General features: G+C 52.3%; 4 protein-coding genes across 4 annotated transcripts; 1 reads left to right on the forward strand and 3 right to left on the reverse strand.

Annotated features, from left to right (window-relative positions):
- Nucleotides 1-2,398: 2,398 nt before the first annotated feature.
- Nucleotides 2,399-4,162, reverse strand: J4E79_007008 (uncharacterized protein; the record flags this gene model as incomplete). The annotated part of the gene is made up of 3 exons (XM_049355876.1): nt 2,399-3,582; nt 3,632-3,802; nt 3,850-4,162. The coding sequence occupies 3 exons, from the start codon at nt 4,160-4,162 to the stop codon at nt 2,399-2,401; spliced, it is 1,668 nt and encodes a 555-aa protein (XP_049209905.1).
- Nucleotides 4,163-4,990: 828 nt separating this feature from the next.
- J4E79_007009 (uncharacterized protein) lies at nt 4,991-7,991 on the reverse strand (the record flags this gene model as incomplete). The annotated part of the gene is made up of 4 exons (XM_049355877.1): nt 4,991-6,624; nt 6,673-6,759; nt 6,809-7,159; nt 7,208-7,991. 4 exons carry the CDS (start codon nt 7,989-7,991, stop codon nt 4,991-4,993), a joined length of 2,856 nt encoding a protein of 951 aa, XP_049209906.1.
- A 250-nt stretch (nt 7,992-8,241) lies between these two features.
- On the forward strand, nt 8,242-9,801 carry J4E79_007010 (uncharacterized protein; the record flags this gene model as incomplete). The annotated part of the gene is made up of 4 exons (XM_049355878.1): nt 8,242-8,300; nt 8,353-8,457; nt 8,587-9,546; nt 9,609-9,801. The coding sequence occupies 4 exons, from the start codon at nt 8,242-8,244 to the stop codon at nt 9,799-9,801; spliced, it is 1,317 nt and encodes a 438-aa protein (XP_049209907.1).
- A 209-nt stretch (nt 9,802-10,010) lies between these two features.
- On the reverse strand, nt 10,011-11,094 carry J4E79_007011 (uncharacterized protein; the record flags this gene model as incomplete). The annotated part of the gene is made up of 2 exons (XM_049355879.1): nt 10,011-10,885; nt 10,941-11,094. 2 exons carry the CDS (start codon nt 11,092-11,094, stop codon nt 10,011-10,013), a joined length of 1,029 nt encoding a protein of 342 aa, XP_049209908.1.
- Nucleotides 11,095-13,006: the final 1,912 nt, after the last annotated feature.

Below are 13,006 nucleotides of genomic sequence, written 5' to 3' on the forward strand. Positions count from 1 at the left end.
CGGTGTTGTAAGACCTCTCACGTTTGCCAATAGCTGGAGGCTCCAAGTTCACATCTCCGGGCTTCTTCTTCAGCTGCAGAAAAGGCTTTGTAGTTCTTCCTTTTCTCTTGTCTGAGTGTATGCTTTTCCCATTCTTTCATCACCTGCAACGTCGCTACGACAAGTGCAGGGTCCACAGTCGTCTGACGTATGTAGACAGATTCATCAGGGACATAACCTCCGCTTGCATCGACATGTCCGTCCCAGAAGCAGTGATCTGCCACTATACCACCATACAGCGGATCGGGATTGTTCCCTATCGCGGCGAAGAGCGCATGTCTCAGCGTGTCGTATCGCGAACCGTGAATGGAGGAAACCTTGGTGCTTGTGACCCACATATATGCACGTCCGTCTGGACCGATGAAGCGCAGTGAGTCGTAATTGAGCGCATGCACATAAGTTGTCAGAATGGATCTTGCGTTTGGGCCACCTTGGAGTAAGACTTCCGACTTTCGTAAATTGGTCCTGGGGTCCAGCTTTAATTCGTAAGACCATGCGGTCTGCTGTGATTTCGATACCTTCTTTCCTGACTCTGTCAGCTCCTCGGGGCATGTCATTGTCCACGAGAATTTGGGACTACGGAAGCTGCCAGTCGTGCTTTTGAACTTGAATGTAAACGCCGGTGGAATAGGAGTACGTGCATGTTCAGAGGGGCGTATGGTTCGCCATGCACACGACTCTGGCGTGTCCAGCCAGCTGGATCCGGATGACCGTTTGCTTTCCTGGTAAGCATGTAGTGTAGAAACACTGGGCGGAAGGCTCCACTGAGGCGGATACGGTGCTTGACGGTACTGCTCGAGATACCCTGGCAACGACATTGATTCTAATGCGATGGATGGGCGTCTAATAGGCTGTTGTAGCCGTTCCATGGGCTGTTGATCCAGCAAGACTGGAATTGGTAGATTTTCAAGAGATGGCTCGAGATCTTTATCCGGATGCTGCTCTACAACCACTTCCGGTAAGGTGCTGAACAGATTTGGATCTCGCGCTTGTTCGAACGATCCAGGACTCCATGGTTCGGCGGCCGCTCCCACACTTCTCGAATGAGGTCGAAGCGATTGTGCAGAGTGTTGATGCACCAGAGGTAGAGGCGCAAGCTGGGTGGTCACTGGCGCCATGTTTACTGGTCTCTGGTCGACAAAGGATGAAACGCTTTTTGAATGTAACCGCAAAGCCTGCGCAGATCGCTGTTGATGTAGGAGTGGTGACAGACGCTGGGAGCTGGGCGGCATCATACTGGCAGGGCGTTCATGTTGGCTTACTGCACTAAGCGATCTCTTTCGAACCCCTTCCACCTCCAAATGCTGCATCCTATGCGCGAGCAGCTCATCTCGCTTCAATTGCTCTTCAGACGTCGTAGTTGGTGGAGCTGGAGGCAAGGGCGCTGGCAGCTCTGCGATAAAAGGCACTGGCGCATTTTCGCTGTAGTGTGGCTGTATATATGATCCTGGGGCAGGTGCATAGTGTCCATAGTATGAGTGGTCGGGGGAAGAGGCTTGCGAGTATCGGTTGTATGGGTACACTGACTGTTGCGGCGGCGACTGCTCGCGCCGATGTGTCTCCCAGCCATGCCATTGGGGATTAGGAATCGGCGACGACATGGTATTTCCTGCTGAGCTGACGTCTTGGGATGGGCAGCGCAGTAGGAGTAGGGCTGACGTCTTCAAGTATAGGAAGATCTGCAAGATTTCGCCCCATCCCAAAACATGTTAATCAACACGGGGCGTTGTTGTACAGTACGCGCTATGCGCAACGCGCATTACCCCAGAAAACGGGAACCTTCGGGGAAGATCTCAATGAGAATGATCAACAGAAGCAGAACATGACTTTGTAAGTAGCAGACTACGCGAAGTTTGTGAGGCAAGCGTAAAGGGCGAGCGTCTGAAGGAGCGGGTGCCTGTTGACTGCAGCCGCGGGCTGCTGGGCGCCTGAAACAACGCCTCAAGCCATGCTGACGGCAGCTGGCTATAGTTGAGGGCGTCCCTCAACCACTGTAACGATGGAGCACCACGACACAACCCTTGGGAGTTTCCTGCATCCATCGGATTGTTCAATGGCGTGGGACGATGTGCGATTGTGGGTACGCGTGGGTTGCGTGTGCCCTATGTTCGGGTCTAAGCGTACCAGGCTCCCGAATTGCGAAGCTGAACAATTGGTCTCGCATCAGACACCTGCAAAAGAGCAACGTTATATCAAACACATTATAATATACAAGTGTAGACACACATGAAATTGCACACAGTCTACCAAGAAGAGCATAGCAGAATGTAAGCGGCAGGCGGCAAGCGTCACGATTCCTGTCATCTCAGTGGTGGGAGAAAGCTGCACGAATAGTTCCTCTATTGAAGAGCGAAGCACTTCACTTCGTCTTGGAAATGCTAACAACGTTTCGCAATGTACCAAAAGGCAGCACGTCTGCTATCCTCTTCTTGCTGGCGAACAGCATGACCAATCTATCCAACCCACAACCCCAGCCACCGGTGGGAGGCATACCCCACTCCAGCGCCTCGAGATAACTTTCGTCAATCGCGCCTTCACCCTCGGGGTGGAACTCACGCTGCTGCATGAACTTGCGACGCTGTTCAAACGGAGAATTTTCCTCTTCGTATGCGTTGACGTATTCGCGGCCATGGATAAACATTTCCACGCGAGATGCAACGCGTTGTCCAGTAGCCTCGTCAAGATACGACTTTGAGAGTGGAGAGAGCGCTTCAGGGTGCTGAGTGATGAAAGTAGGGTTCTTGCAGAGCGGCTCGATGTATATCTCAGCGAGGGTATCGAGAAGACGTGGAAGTGTGGGGTTGGGCGGAACGGTGAGTTCAAGGTCGTCAAACAGCTGAAGCAGCTCCTTGGAAGCGTTCGGGGATAACAAATCAGGCAGTTTGCGACTGCAGGCTTGCTCGATGGTGGGTATGAAGGGAAGCTGAGCGAAGGGCTGTGCGAAGTCGATGTCTTCCGGCGCCGCTAGGGTAGGGAAGTACGTCGGCCTGAGCGACTCGATCGCAGTATGGAGTCCGTGTACCAGTTGCTCCGTCCTGGCGACGACAGTGGGTAGGGTCGCGCCAACTTCGTAGAACTCGCAAGTCGAGAACTCTGGGTTATGCGTGTTGTCGACACCCTCGTTCCTGAAGGCGCGTCCGATCTCGAAGATCTTGTCTTGCCCCCCAACAATCAACCGCTTGAGGTTGAGCTCAGGTGCTATCCTAAGCCGTACAGGGGTGTTGGACACTTCATTTGCGACAGTCTCGAAGGGTCGCGCAATAGCACCTCCAGCGTTGACATCGAACATGGGAGTCTCCACTTCCAGAAACCCACTTTGTATAAAGTATGTGCGCACGTAGTCGTAGATCAGCGCTCGCAATCGAAGAACATCGCCAGGCTCGTCGCTCGTGAGCGCGTGGATGTGCGGTCGTCGGGCAAGTGTCTCGGCATCGTCAATCCTCTCTGGGAGGTGGTGAAGGCATGGCGCGAGCATTTGAGGTACATCAAGAGCAAGAACAGAGAGTTGTCCAGTAGATGTCTTCGTAGGGTTGCCTTTGATAGCTATACGGAATCAGAGTCTGATCTGAAGCTAAATGATTTATCTACTTACACACCCAATCGCCAATTCTGGCGACTTTCTTGAAACTCTTGAAGCTCTCATCCAAGTGGTCTTGCGGCGTGAGCTTCTTGAGCTCTACCATGGCCTGCAATCGCTGGGTGTCGCGTTCGATATCGAGGAACATCAACTTGGAGCCGAGCAGCCGCACTGAGCGCACCCTTCCTGACATTGTCAGAACCAGACTGGTGCTCATGGGTGGTGCACCCTACCAAACACAGACACAAGCTCCTCCTTCGTCTCCTGGATGCCATCGTACTTGGAGTTGAAGTCGCGTATCGACAAGTTCTGAGCATCCGCAGCGTGAACCAACCTGGGATGGTAGTCGCCCAACGGCTTTACCTTGCCCAAGTGCTCCAGGCGCTTCTGCTTCTCGACGTCATGCGCGCCGGTGTACGCATCGGCGGCTAGGCTCTGAGCAAAGCGCCGCTGAACAGCGAGGTACGCTCGAGCATGTTCCGGTTTAACGGAGCGACTAGCCTGGTGTAGGTATGGGCGGAGAAAGTTGAGGACTGGGCGGCTCATGGTTCCTTTGTCTTGTTAGCTACAAGTCGCTGACAATGCTCTGTAACAAGTTGCGATAAAGGGTGGTTCAGTGAAGGGTATGGTGAAGTCAACCGCCCGAGGGCGTCATTCGCAACGGTTCTAAGGTTGTTTTGGATCATCATAGGAAAGGGTGTGTATAAATTGAGAGCGCTGAACTTACCTTTCTCTGGAACATGCCTGTCATGGCATGCAATGACAAGCAGAGAAGAAGATCAAGGTGAGAGAACTTCACAGCTCGGACACCACTCAGCGCCGGAGTCTAGCCGTTAAGCGAGGATAAAGCGTCTATAAAGCGTCTGTGTCTGTTCACGTGATTTTTAGCGTGCCAAGACCAACCGGCTACTTATACTGCGCTGCCCCCGTCCCTCCCAAGCTCTGAATACTTGTTCGTATTCCCTAACCACCCCCTTACGTTTACGAAGTACACCTGCTAACAATCTTAGACCTTCTTGCGATTACCTAGCTCAAAGATTAGGTTAATCTGAGCGCCTGGTCTGCATTGCACAACGCGGTACTGGGTTCTCACGAGCTTCCTTCGGGAATCTCGGCGGGGCAATTTTTGCTGGTCACACATCTGTGTTGCTTTTTCATTGATGACATTGCTCTATGCAGTGTCTTGAGGAAGAAGATCTTCGCATCGATTTGCTGCATCCATGGTATTGTGTCAGACCAGGTCAACAGTTCCCAAGAAGATGTATCTTTCTACCCTACGTATATCTAACGTTCGGTCATCATCTTGAGCCCAGGTAGCAGTCTGGCCAAATTTTTGAAATTTCCAGGTAGTGTTTGGCCAACTTTACCCACGCGCTAATAATTCATCAGTTCGCCCGCCAACCTCCTCTGGTATTTCTCAATCACCTCCTGGCAACGAACGACCACGCCAGCAGCCAACACGCGCACCCTCTCGTCCTCCTTGCTCCCCGCCCCCAGACCCTCGAAGACCATCCTCACCCAGGCCTGCGTCTCCATAAGCTCCTTGCCTTGCTCCGTAGCCACTCGCTCCTTATTCTCGTTCGTCTCCAACAACATCAGAAAGCCGAATAAAACCGCGTTCAGGATATTCTTATCCTTACTCGCCAGCCCGCGCACCGACAGTAGCAGATCCCAATACTCGCGCGTCATCTGCGGCAACGCGAGCGTGTTCGGGCCTGAGGCGTTGAGCAACAATGACAAAGTCTGCAGAAAGGGAGGGAGAAGATGAGTAGACGCATATATCGAGTCGCTGTTCGCGCGGATCTGCAGCCACCAACGGCCCGTGAGCGGGAAGAAGAAGTTATCTGCCACAATTTGCGCGAGCGCGTTGGGTATTGGCTTGTGTCGCTTCTTCTCGACTTCCATGCGCGAAGAGAAAGTTCGGACTTTGAGTATGTTGGGGCCGCTGAGCTGATCGGCTGCTTGACTAGCCATAGGCGATAGCATCTCACGCACCATGCTGCTTGAGATCTTGGCCACGGTAGGCGCCTTGTTCTCCTCAGCATACATTTTGTGGAGGTGTGGCGGAAGCTGCTTGCTAGGGAAGTCCGGCTTTGCAGGTACCAAATCGTCGGTCGATGTGTCCTTCATGCCCGCCAACTCACGCGCCCCGAGGCCAAGAGTAGTGAGCATGGCGATGCGTTGCTGTAGACTGTAGTCACCTGAGAAGAAAGATCGAGCGAACCATTGTGCCATCTGCGCTGGTTTCGCGAGGAGAACAGCAATCAAGGCTTGTTGCCGCTGCTGCGCGAAACCTTCAAGCTCCGAGTTGTCTTGCAATCCCGTGAGCAAAGTGGCTAGTTCTTCGAGATGATCGACGACTTCAGTTCCAAAGTTCGCTTTTCGGCGAATCAATGATGCTGCTGTGGCTAAAGCGAGTTCGTGGCGATCGTAGTTTTCTTGATCACGCAGCCCTGCTATTAGGTCTCGGATGTAGACGGGCGCGGTGGGCTTGTTACGGTTTATAGCCGTTGCATCGTCTGTATCGTCTTCTGGGTCAGAGTCTGGCTTCTCGTATACCATCAGGTCTGCATCCTCATCCTCGGAGTCAGACATGACTTCTACAACTCTTGGGCCTTGTATCTCGGTAATTCCAGAAGCTTTGGATACCTTAGGAGGCGGCTTAGGCTTCGACTGGACTCTCTTCGTTTTCGCCACGGTATCCTGTTTAGTGGCAAGATTCGTGACTTCTCCAATCTTATCGTTGACCTCAGTAAGGCGTTGATACCAGCTTGCTTCTTCTGCCTCGCTACCCTCCAGCTCGAACTTAAGCTGAAGTTCCGGTTTGTCGACCATCTTCGAGATGGCAACACCAACTGCGATACCTAGAAAGCGAGCCCTTGTAGATGCCGCTCCTATGCGATTTGACATGCCATTGACGTGATGGGTTGACTTTGCCATCATGGTGAGGAACATGGGCTGGGAACGCTTTACGTAGCCACTGCAGATCGCTAGGGTCTGAGCGAGAGCTAGAATATATTAGCAAGGTATAGCGATAGAGTGTAAATACGATATACCTTCTTGTTGCACCACAGGCGTGTGCCTGATGTATACTGAATCGCCGAACATCTTTATGAGACCCTCCAGAAGAGTATATAGCTTGTCTAAATATCGTCAGTCTTGACTATCAATGGGCGTATGATGATCACGGACCCTCGTCTTTGGCCAAAGCAGCTAGAATACTTCGCCTGGCTGATAGGGAGTCATTAAGCGCAGGAATCGTTGACCGCGTAAGTGATGTCACGAGCTGCTCTTTTAGGACGTCATTGTCCTTGATGAGCATGTGAAACAGAGCGGCGGCAGATGACATGTTGACAGAAGTTGCAACGGGGGCGTCGTCTTTGCTAACAGTTTCCGTAGAGAAATACTTCTTGGCCACGAGTGCGAGTATAGCGTTGAGATACTTCCGTTGCTCGAACGTTTTCATCTGGGACAAAAGAATGGTCAGGCGCTCAATGGCCCCGCTACCAATTAATGTCGAGACAAGGGCGCTCATGATATGATCTGTATTGTCAGTATGTAGCAACAGACCTCGACAGAGTTTTGACGTACCAGTGTAACCCAATCCTAGCGATTTCGAACATAACTCAACAATGGCAGCAAGATACTCCTCGTTATTTGAGTTGCGCTCCAGCGACACGGCGATGTTGCGTCCCAGCCACGCTGCATACTGCTTGCCATCCGCGACCCAATTTGCGTCTTGGTGGGCCTCATCAGTCTTTTTAAGCACATCTTCGGCCTCCGCTGCCATTGATAGTAATCGGCCGGAAGCGACCTGCGTGATGTACTCTCTCCAGATGAGTTGTCTCTGTGTCGGGTTCTTCGCAAACGCTAGAACGTCTTGCAACACGAGATGGGATGTTTCGTCGCGGCTTAACACCAGACTCAAGACTTGGAGACCATCCGCAATGTGCTCAGCTGTGTTTCTCGCTTCGCCAGGTGCCTTCTTTTGGTGACTATCTGCAACTAGCGAACGAAGCCTCGTGTTAAGATGTCCAAGACATGTTGGGTTTCGGAGTATTTTCTCGAGCTTTGAGACTTCGTCGGCGTCCTTGATAGTTCTCCAGTAGTTCGGAATGCTGTCGTTGATGAGTTGATGCGCGATGCTTGCGTTTAGTGGTTCTGGTAGTAGGAGGCTGAAACCTTCTCTGGTAAGATAGCTCAGAACGGCATTCACGGTGTTGCGGCTGGGTTGGTTCTTGAGTGCCTCAAGTGCCGATTCTGTGGAGTTGATGGAAACTACATCTTCATGTATGCTCAAGCTTTTGACTTCCTGGATGAGAGATTCTTCCTTTTTGACTTTTCTGGTGGATACGGCCGTGAGAAAGTCGGCCATGGCGTTTAGAAAAGGTATTCAGGCGTGTGTACCCACACCAATGGAACGGAAACGCGGGTCGTTGTTCCTGCTCTATTCGTGATCAATGCGAAAGGCAGACGCTTAGTGGACCTTACCCAATCGGTGTTTCCTTCCCCATGCGAGGGCCCACAGACTAGCGCCTTGGCAGACCATCTACGCTCTGATGCCTACAACCACCGTTTGCTGCCCTTGACGCTGCCAACAATCATTCTCAACACATTTCTACAGGATGGCCGTCAGTATCGACAACATGAGTGCGGCCTCGACAAGCAGCCCGCGGGCGAGATGGTAAGCTGGATAATGAGAAAGGTCAGAGCTCTTGACTGATAGCATGCAATAGGAAGTACCTGGACAACTTCCTTACTCGCAAGGGCCCATTCACAGATGATGAAGCTTTCATGGCCGGCGAACAAGTTATCGAGTATCTGAGTAATCTCAAAGTTCTGTAGGAACACCACGTTTCCGAAACGCAAGAAGTCATAGCTAACCATATGCAGTGTGATGTACGTTTGCATCAATACGATGACAATGCACGACCGCCCCTCATGTCGCATCTTTACTAACTATTGTTAAGCGGAGCTGGTGGTCTAGGATGCGAAATCCTCAAGAATCTTGCCCTATCCGGATTCAAAGACATTCACGTTATCGATATGGACACCATTGACGTCAGCAACCTGAACCGACAATTCCTATTCCGCGCCTCGGATGTGGGAAAATACAAGGCCGAAACAGCTGCTGCTTTCGTCGAGAAGCGTGTCAAGGGCGTCAAGATCACTCCCTACTGTGGCAAAATCCAGGACAAGGACGAAAGCTACTACATGCAATTCGGTCTCATCGTATGCGGTCTGGATTCCATAGAAGCGAGACGATGGATCAACGCAACTTTGGTGGGGATGGTGGATGAGAATGACCCGGATTCGATGAAGCCGTTAATCGACGGAGGAACAGAGGGTTTCAAGGGCCAAGCACGTGTCATCTTCCCAACCATGACCTCATGCATCGAGTGCCAACTGGATATGCACGCTCCTCGCGCGGCAGTCCCTCTTTGCACACTTGCTACTATTCCACGTCAACCACAACATTGTATCGAATGGGCGCATATCATCGCCTGGGACGAGGAGCGCAAAGATATAACTCTCGACACCGACGACCCGGAGCACATCACCTGGCTGTTCAACAAGGCTTCCACTCGTGCCAAGGAGTTCAACATCGAAGGTGTTACCTACAGCATGACGCAAGGTGTCGTTAAGAACATTATTCCGGCCATCGCGAGTACGAACGCCATTGTAGCAGCCAGTTGCTGCAATGAGGCGTTTAAGGTGGCGACAAACACGGCTCCTTTCATGGGTTTCCCTGGTACAGACAACTACATGATGTATACTGGCGATGACTCCGTCTACACATATACATTTGAGCACCAGAAGAAAGATGACTGTCCCGTCTGTGGCGCTGGTAACATTGCTCGTCCTCTCCAAATTCTTCCCGGTATCACGCTGCAGGAGTTCATTGAGGGACTGGCAGAGCGACCAGAAGCGTATGTACACCAGTCCTGATCTCATATCCCCAACTCTGTCTACAGTATACTGACCTACCCAGTCAACTCAAGAAGCCTTCCATTCGTACAGGCGAGAAATCACTCTACATGCAGCTCGCAGGTCTCGAAGAACAGACCCGACCCAATCTAGAGAAGAAGATGGTCGACCTGGTGGAAGAGGGAGAGGAGCTGCTCATCACGGATAGAAGCTTCCCCACCCAGTTCAAGTACAAGGTCGTGTGGGCATCCAAGTAGGTATCGGGACCCAGTCGCATTGAGCTACCTGATAGGGGAAAGCCGGCGGAATGATCCTGCGGGACATATCGCGCCCGTCAGAGCAACGTAAATATGCTGCACAACATGTAAATCGAAGCCATGCCACGAAAGTGACAATCGCACGGTATGCTATCATGTGCCTTTAGTGTCCGTAAATGTACAGCTACAATACAGATATCCATGGCCCTTTATTGTACAGCCGCCTGCTTCTTTTCTGCACCACTGACCTCGATTGGTCCCTCCTCCTCAAGTGTCTCCTGCCCAAACGGCTCGGCATCTCCATCAAGCACCCTGCGAACCTTCAGCGTTGCCTCGGCTCCAAACATGCCCACGACGCCAATCCTCCTCTCCAAAGGCCCCCAAATCTTGACTGGTGGCGCCTCGCCCCTGAACAGCTCCCGTCCAGCGTATATCAGCTCGTTGGCCGCAAAACTGCCCTTAGCGTACTTGGGCTCATAAGCCACGCGATCCCACTCCTTCCTTTGCAGGCGCAGGAGCTGTTGCTTCATGCTATCCGAGACAGTATCGCCAAGCCTGATGTCGGCGAGTTTGGTGCCCATCCTTTCGTCGCCGCCGGCTTTCCTCTCGCGCTTCTTAGGGCCTCCTCCACTGCCCTTGTTGCCTGCCGCACCAGCGCGGCCTTTTCCACCTGGTCCTGGTCTACCGCCTTCTCGGCCACGCAGATTGGGCCCACGGAGGTTGGGTCCTCGTGGACCGCCAGGCCCGCGAGCAGGGCCATCAACCTTTTCACGGGTTATACGCAGGGTGGAGGGGGCGCGGACCATCTGGCCCTGGGGAGGGGTGGAGCCGCGGGTCGTCGTCGGGCGCGCTGTGTTGCGGGCGAAGCGGGGGTTCGCGTCTGGCTGCGCATCGGCGGGGGCGTTGCTTTCGGGGATGAAGCCGTCCTTGCTGGCTTGAGAAGAAGGCGAGCCCGGACTTCGTCGTGCCGTTTGGCCGCTGGGGAAAGAGCCTCGTGCGAGTGCGCCGGGCTGGATGCGGCGATTTTGGAGCGAGGTGATTTGCTTGAGCGCCGTCGCTTGCCGGGCTTTGCGGGTATTTGGCGCTGAACATGTATCAGCATTGACTTGACAGGGGCATTGAGCGTCTTCAAGGCGTACGGTGGGCTGGAGATGCTGCGTCGCTGGGTTGCTCTTCCAGTCTCTTCGCGGTGCTGTGGAGTGTCCTCACTGAGCACTTGGGCAGTTTTGATATATCCGCTGCCAATGAGCGCCTCAAAGCGCCCATCGAAGGGCACATGTGTCGCTGAGCCATGCTGTGTGGATGGCTGCATTCGGCACTGCCACTCCAAACTCCAAAAGTTCAAGATCGCGATGTCTTGGCAGACAGGGATCTTGCCCGCTGAGCCTCCGCACCACGTGCTCCGCTCTCACTCCGCCGACAAAGGGCGCAGTGACAGTTCCGCGACACATTCACTGTACTCCAGTCATCTCGTCTCAAAAGAGCTAAGCTTTGTTTTGAAAACACGTTCTTCGTGTCGCGTGCGCGTGACTGTAACTCCAATTCAACGACACCCTCGACCCTTTCATCGCAACTCATCTACACCACCTGCAACCCGACTCTTCGGTCGCCACTCTTTTGGGCTCCTATACACAAACTGTAGTCGTTCTTTAAACACACTGTTGCATTCCACCTCAACTGCAGTCTGCCTCAACGGCGCATCACTTGAAACCGGCACAACATCAACAACAAACACACATCATCACTTCCGTCTGCCTCTCCTTGAGACACAGTCTTCTATACGGACCTATTCCGTGCTACTTCAAGCGCATCCGCATATCATTCCACTTTCTCAATTCCACGGCCATACATTATCGCTATGCTCCGACGCACCCCCACCACAATCACCCTCACCCAGGCGGACATTGAGCAGTGGGAGGCTAGTCGCCAACGCAAACTCCACGAGGCTCAGCAGAAGCTCGAAGCTGAGATTGCTGCGAATGAATCCAATGCCGTATACAAGCCCAAGGAGTCCAAGCAGAAATCTACAAAGGACCGTATCATGGGTGGGACTGGAAAGGGCTACTGAAGAACCCTGCCCGTTCCCTCTGACGACCATCGACGTGTCTACGGCCCATCTCACTCAATTTTCCTCGGCTCTTGGTTCTTTGCGACACTTTGAAATGCAGCGTGTTCGCATCCAACCTGTTCGCGAGTAACGAATCTTCTGGCTTCATCTTGTATCACCACACTTTTGGAAATTCTCCGTGGCGCGTTTTGGCATACACCTACGGCTTTGCTTTACGGCCATCGATTGGTATGCTGGAATTTCCTGGAAGCAACTGTAACGTATGCCTAGTCACACGTAGCAGGCTACCCACGCAAGTCCGAGTCATTGTTAGAAAACTCTGGGGAACTGAAGAAATGTTAGGCTATGTCTGAATTAGAGAACTGTTCTCTTTGTATCTATGTATGTCCCTGATAAACGAGGTGTTGGGTTTCGCACTGTAGTCGATGTAAAGAAGACCAAAAAGCTATAAAGTGTCGTTTGATTCTTGGGGGTTTGTCGGGGTCAGAGGAAGCTCAATGTACACAAAACTCCCTAATGTTCGTATCTGTTCATACGTTTAGATGTAACATTTCTTGTAAAATCTTGCCACATTTGTTAGTGCAGAGTGACAGTGACAGTAACCACATGATTGGCATTACCAAAGGTCGTTGTACTTGAAAAATGAAAGCGGACGATCTCACGCGAGCTACATCACAGTGCCTTCTTGCTTTTCCTCTCGAAAATGCTCCGAGAGACCCAATGACATCCGGTAGCGTCAATTTTGCCAATTGTATCAACAAGGCGTGCCGTCCCGGAGCGTCGAGACCCTTCCAGTGGACCAGCACTTGCTTTTTCGGCAACACGGGAGGTCACTTCAGCACACCGATCTTTCCACACCCTGATATTTTTCAATCGATTGGCTTGTCATCCTAGTGAACGTCCCGTGTATGCGCTCACCCAAGCCCTCGGTACCTAGGTAGTGTAGGTGAATGGAACGAAGGATCTGACGCCAGCAGTACGTTACGTACTAAACTGTCGGGTAAATCTCTACTCATCTCTACTCCTCGCCACTACTGGACCTATCCACGTTACTAATAGCTGAATACCAGATGATTACATTCTCCAAGCCATCATGTAGTTGTCGAGCAATAGCATATGTTCATTATAACCACATCG

The sequence above is a fragment of the Alternaria viburni genome, assembly GCF_023758015.1.
Source record: "Alternaria viburni strain BMP 2772 chromosome Unknown scaffold_14, whole genome shotgun sequence".
In the NCBI taxonomy this organism is placed as follows: domain Eukaryota; kingdom Fungi; phylum Ascomycota; class Dothideomycetes; order Pleosporales; family Pleosporaceae; genus Alternaria; species Alternaria viburni.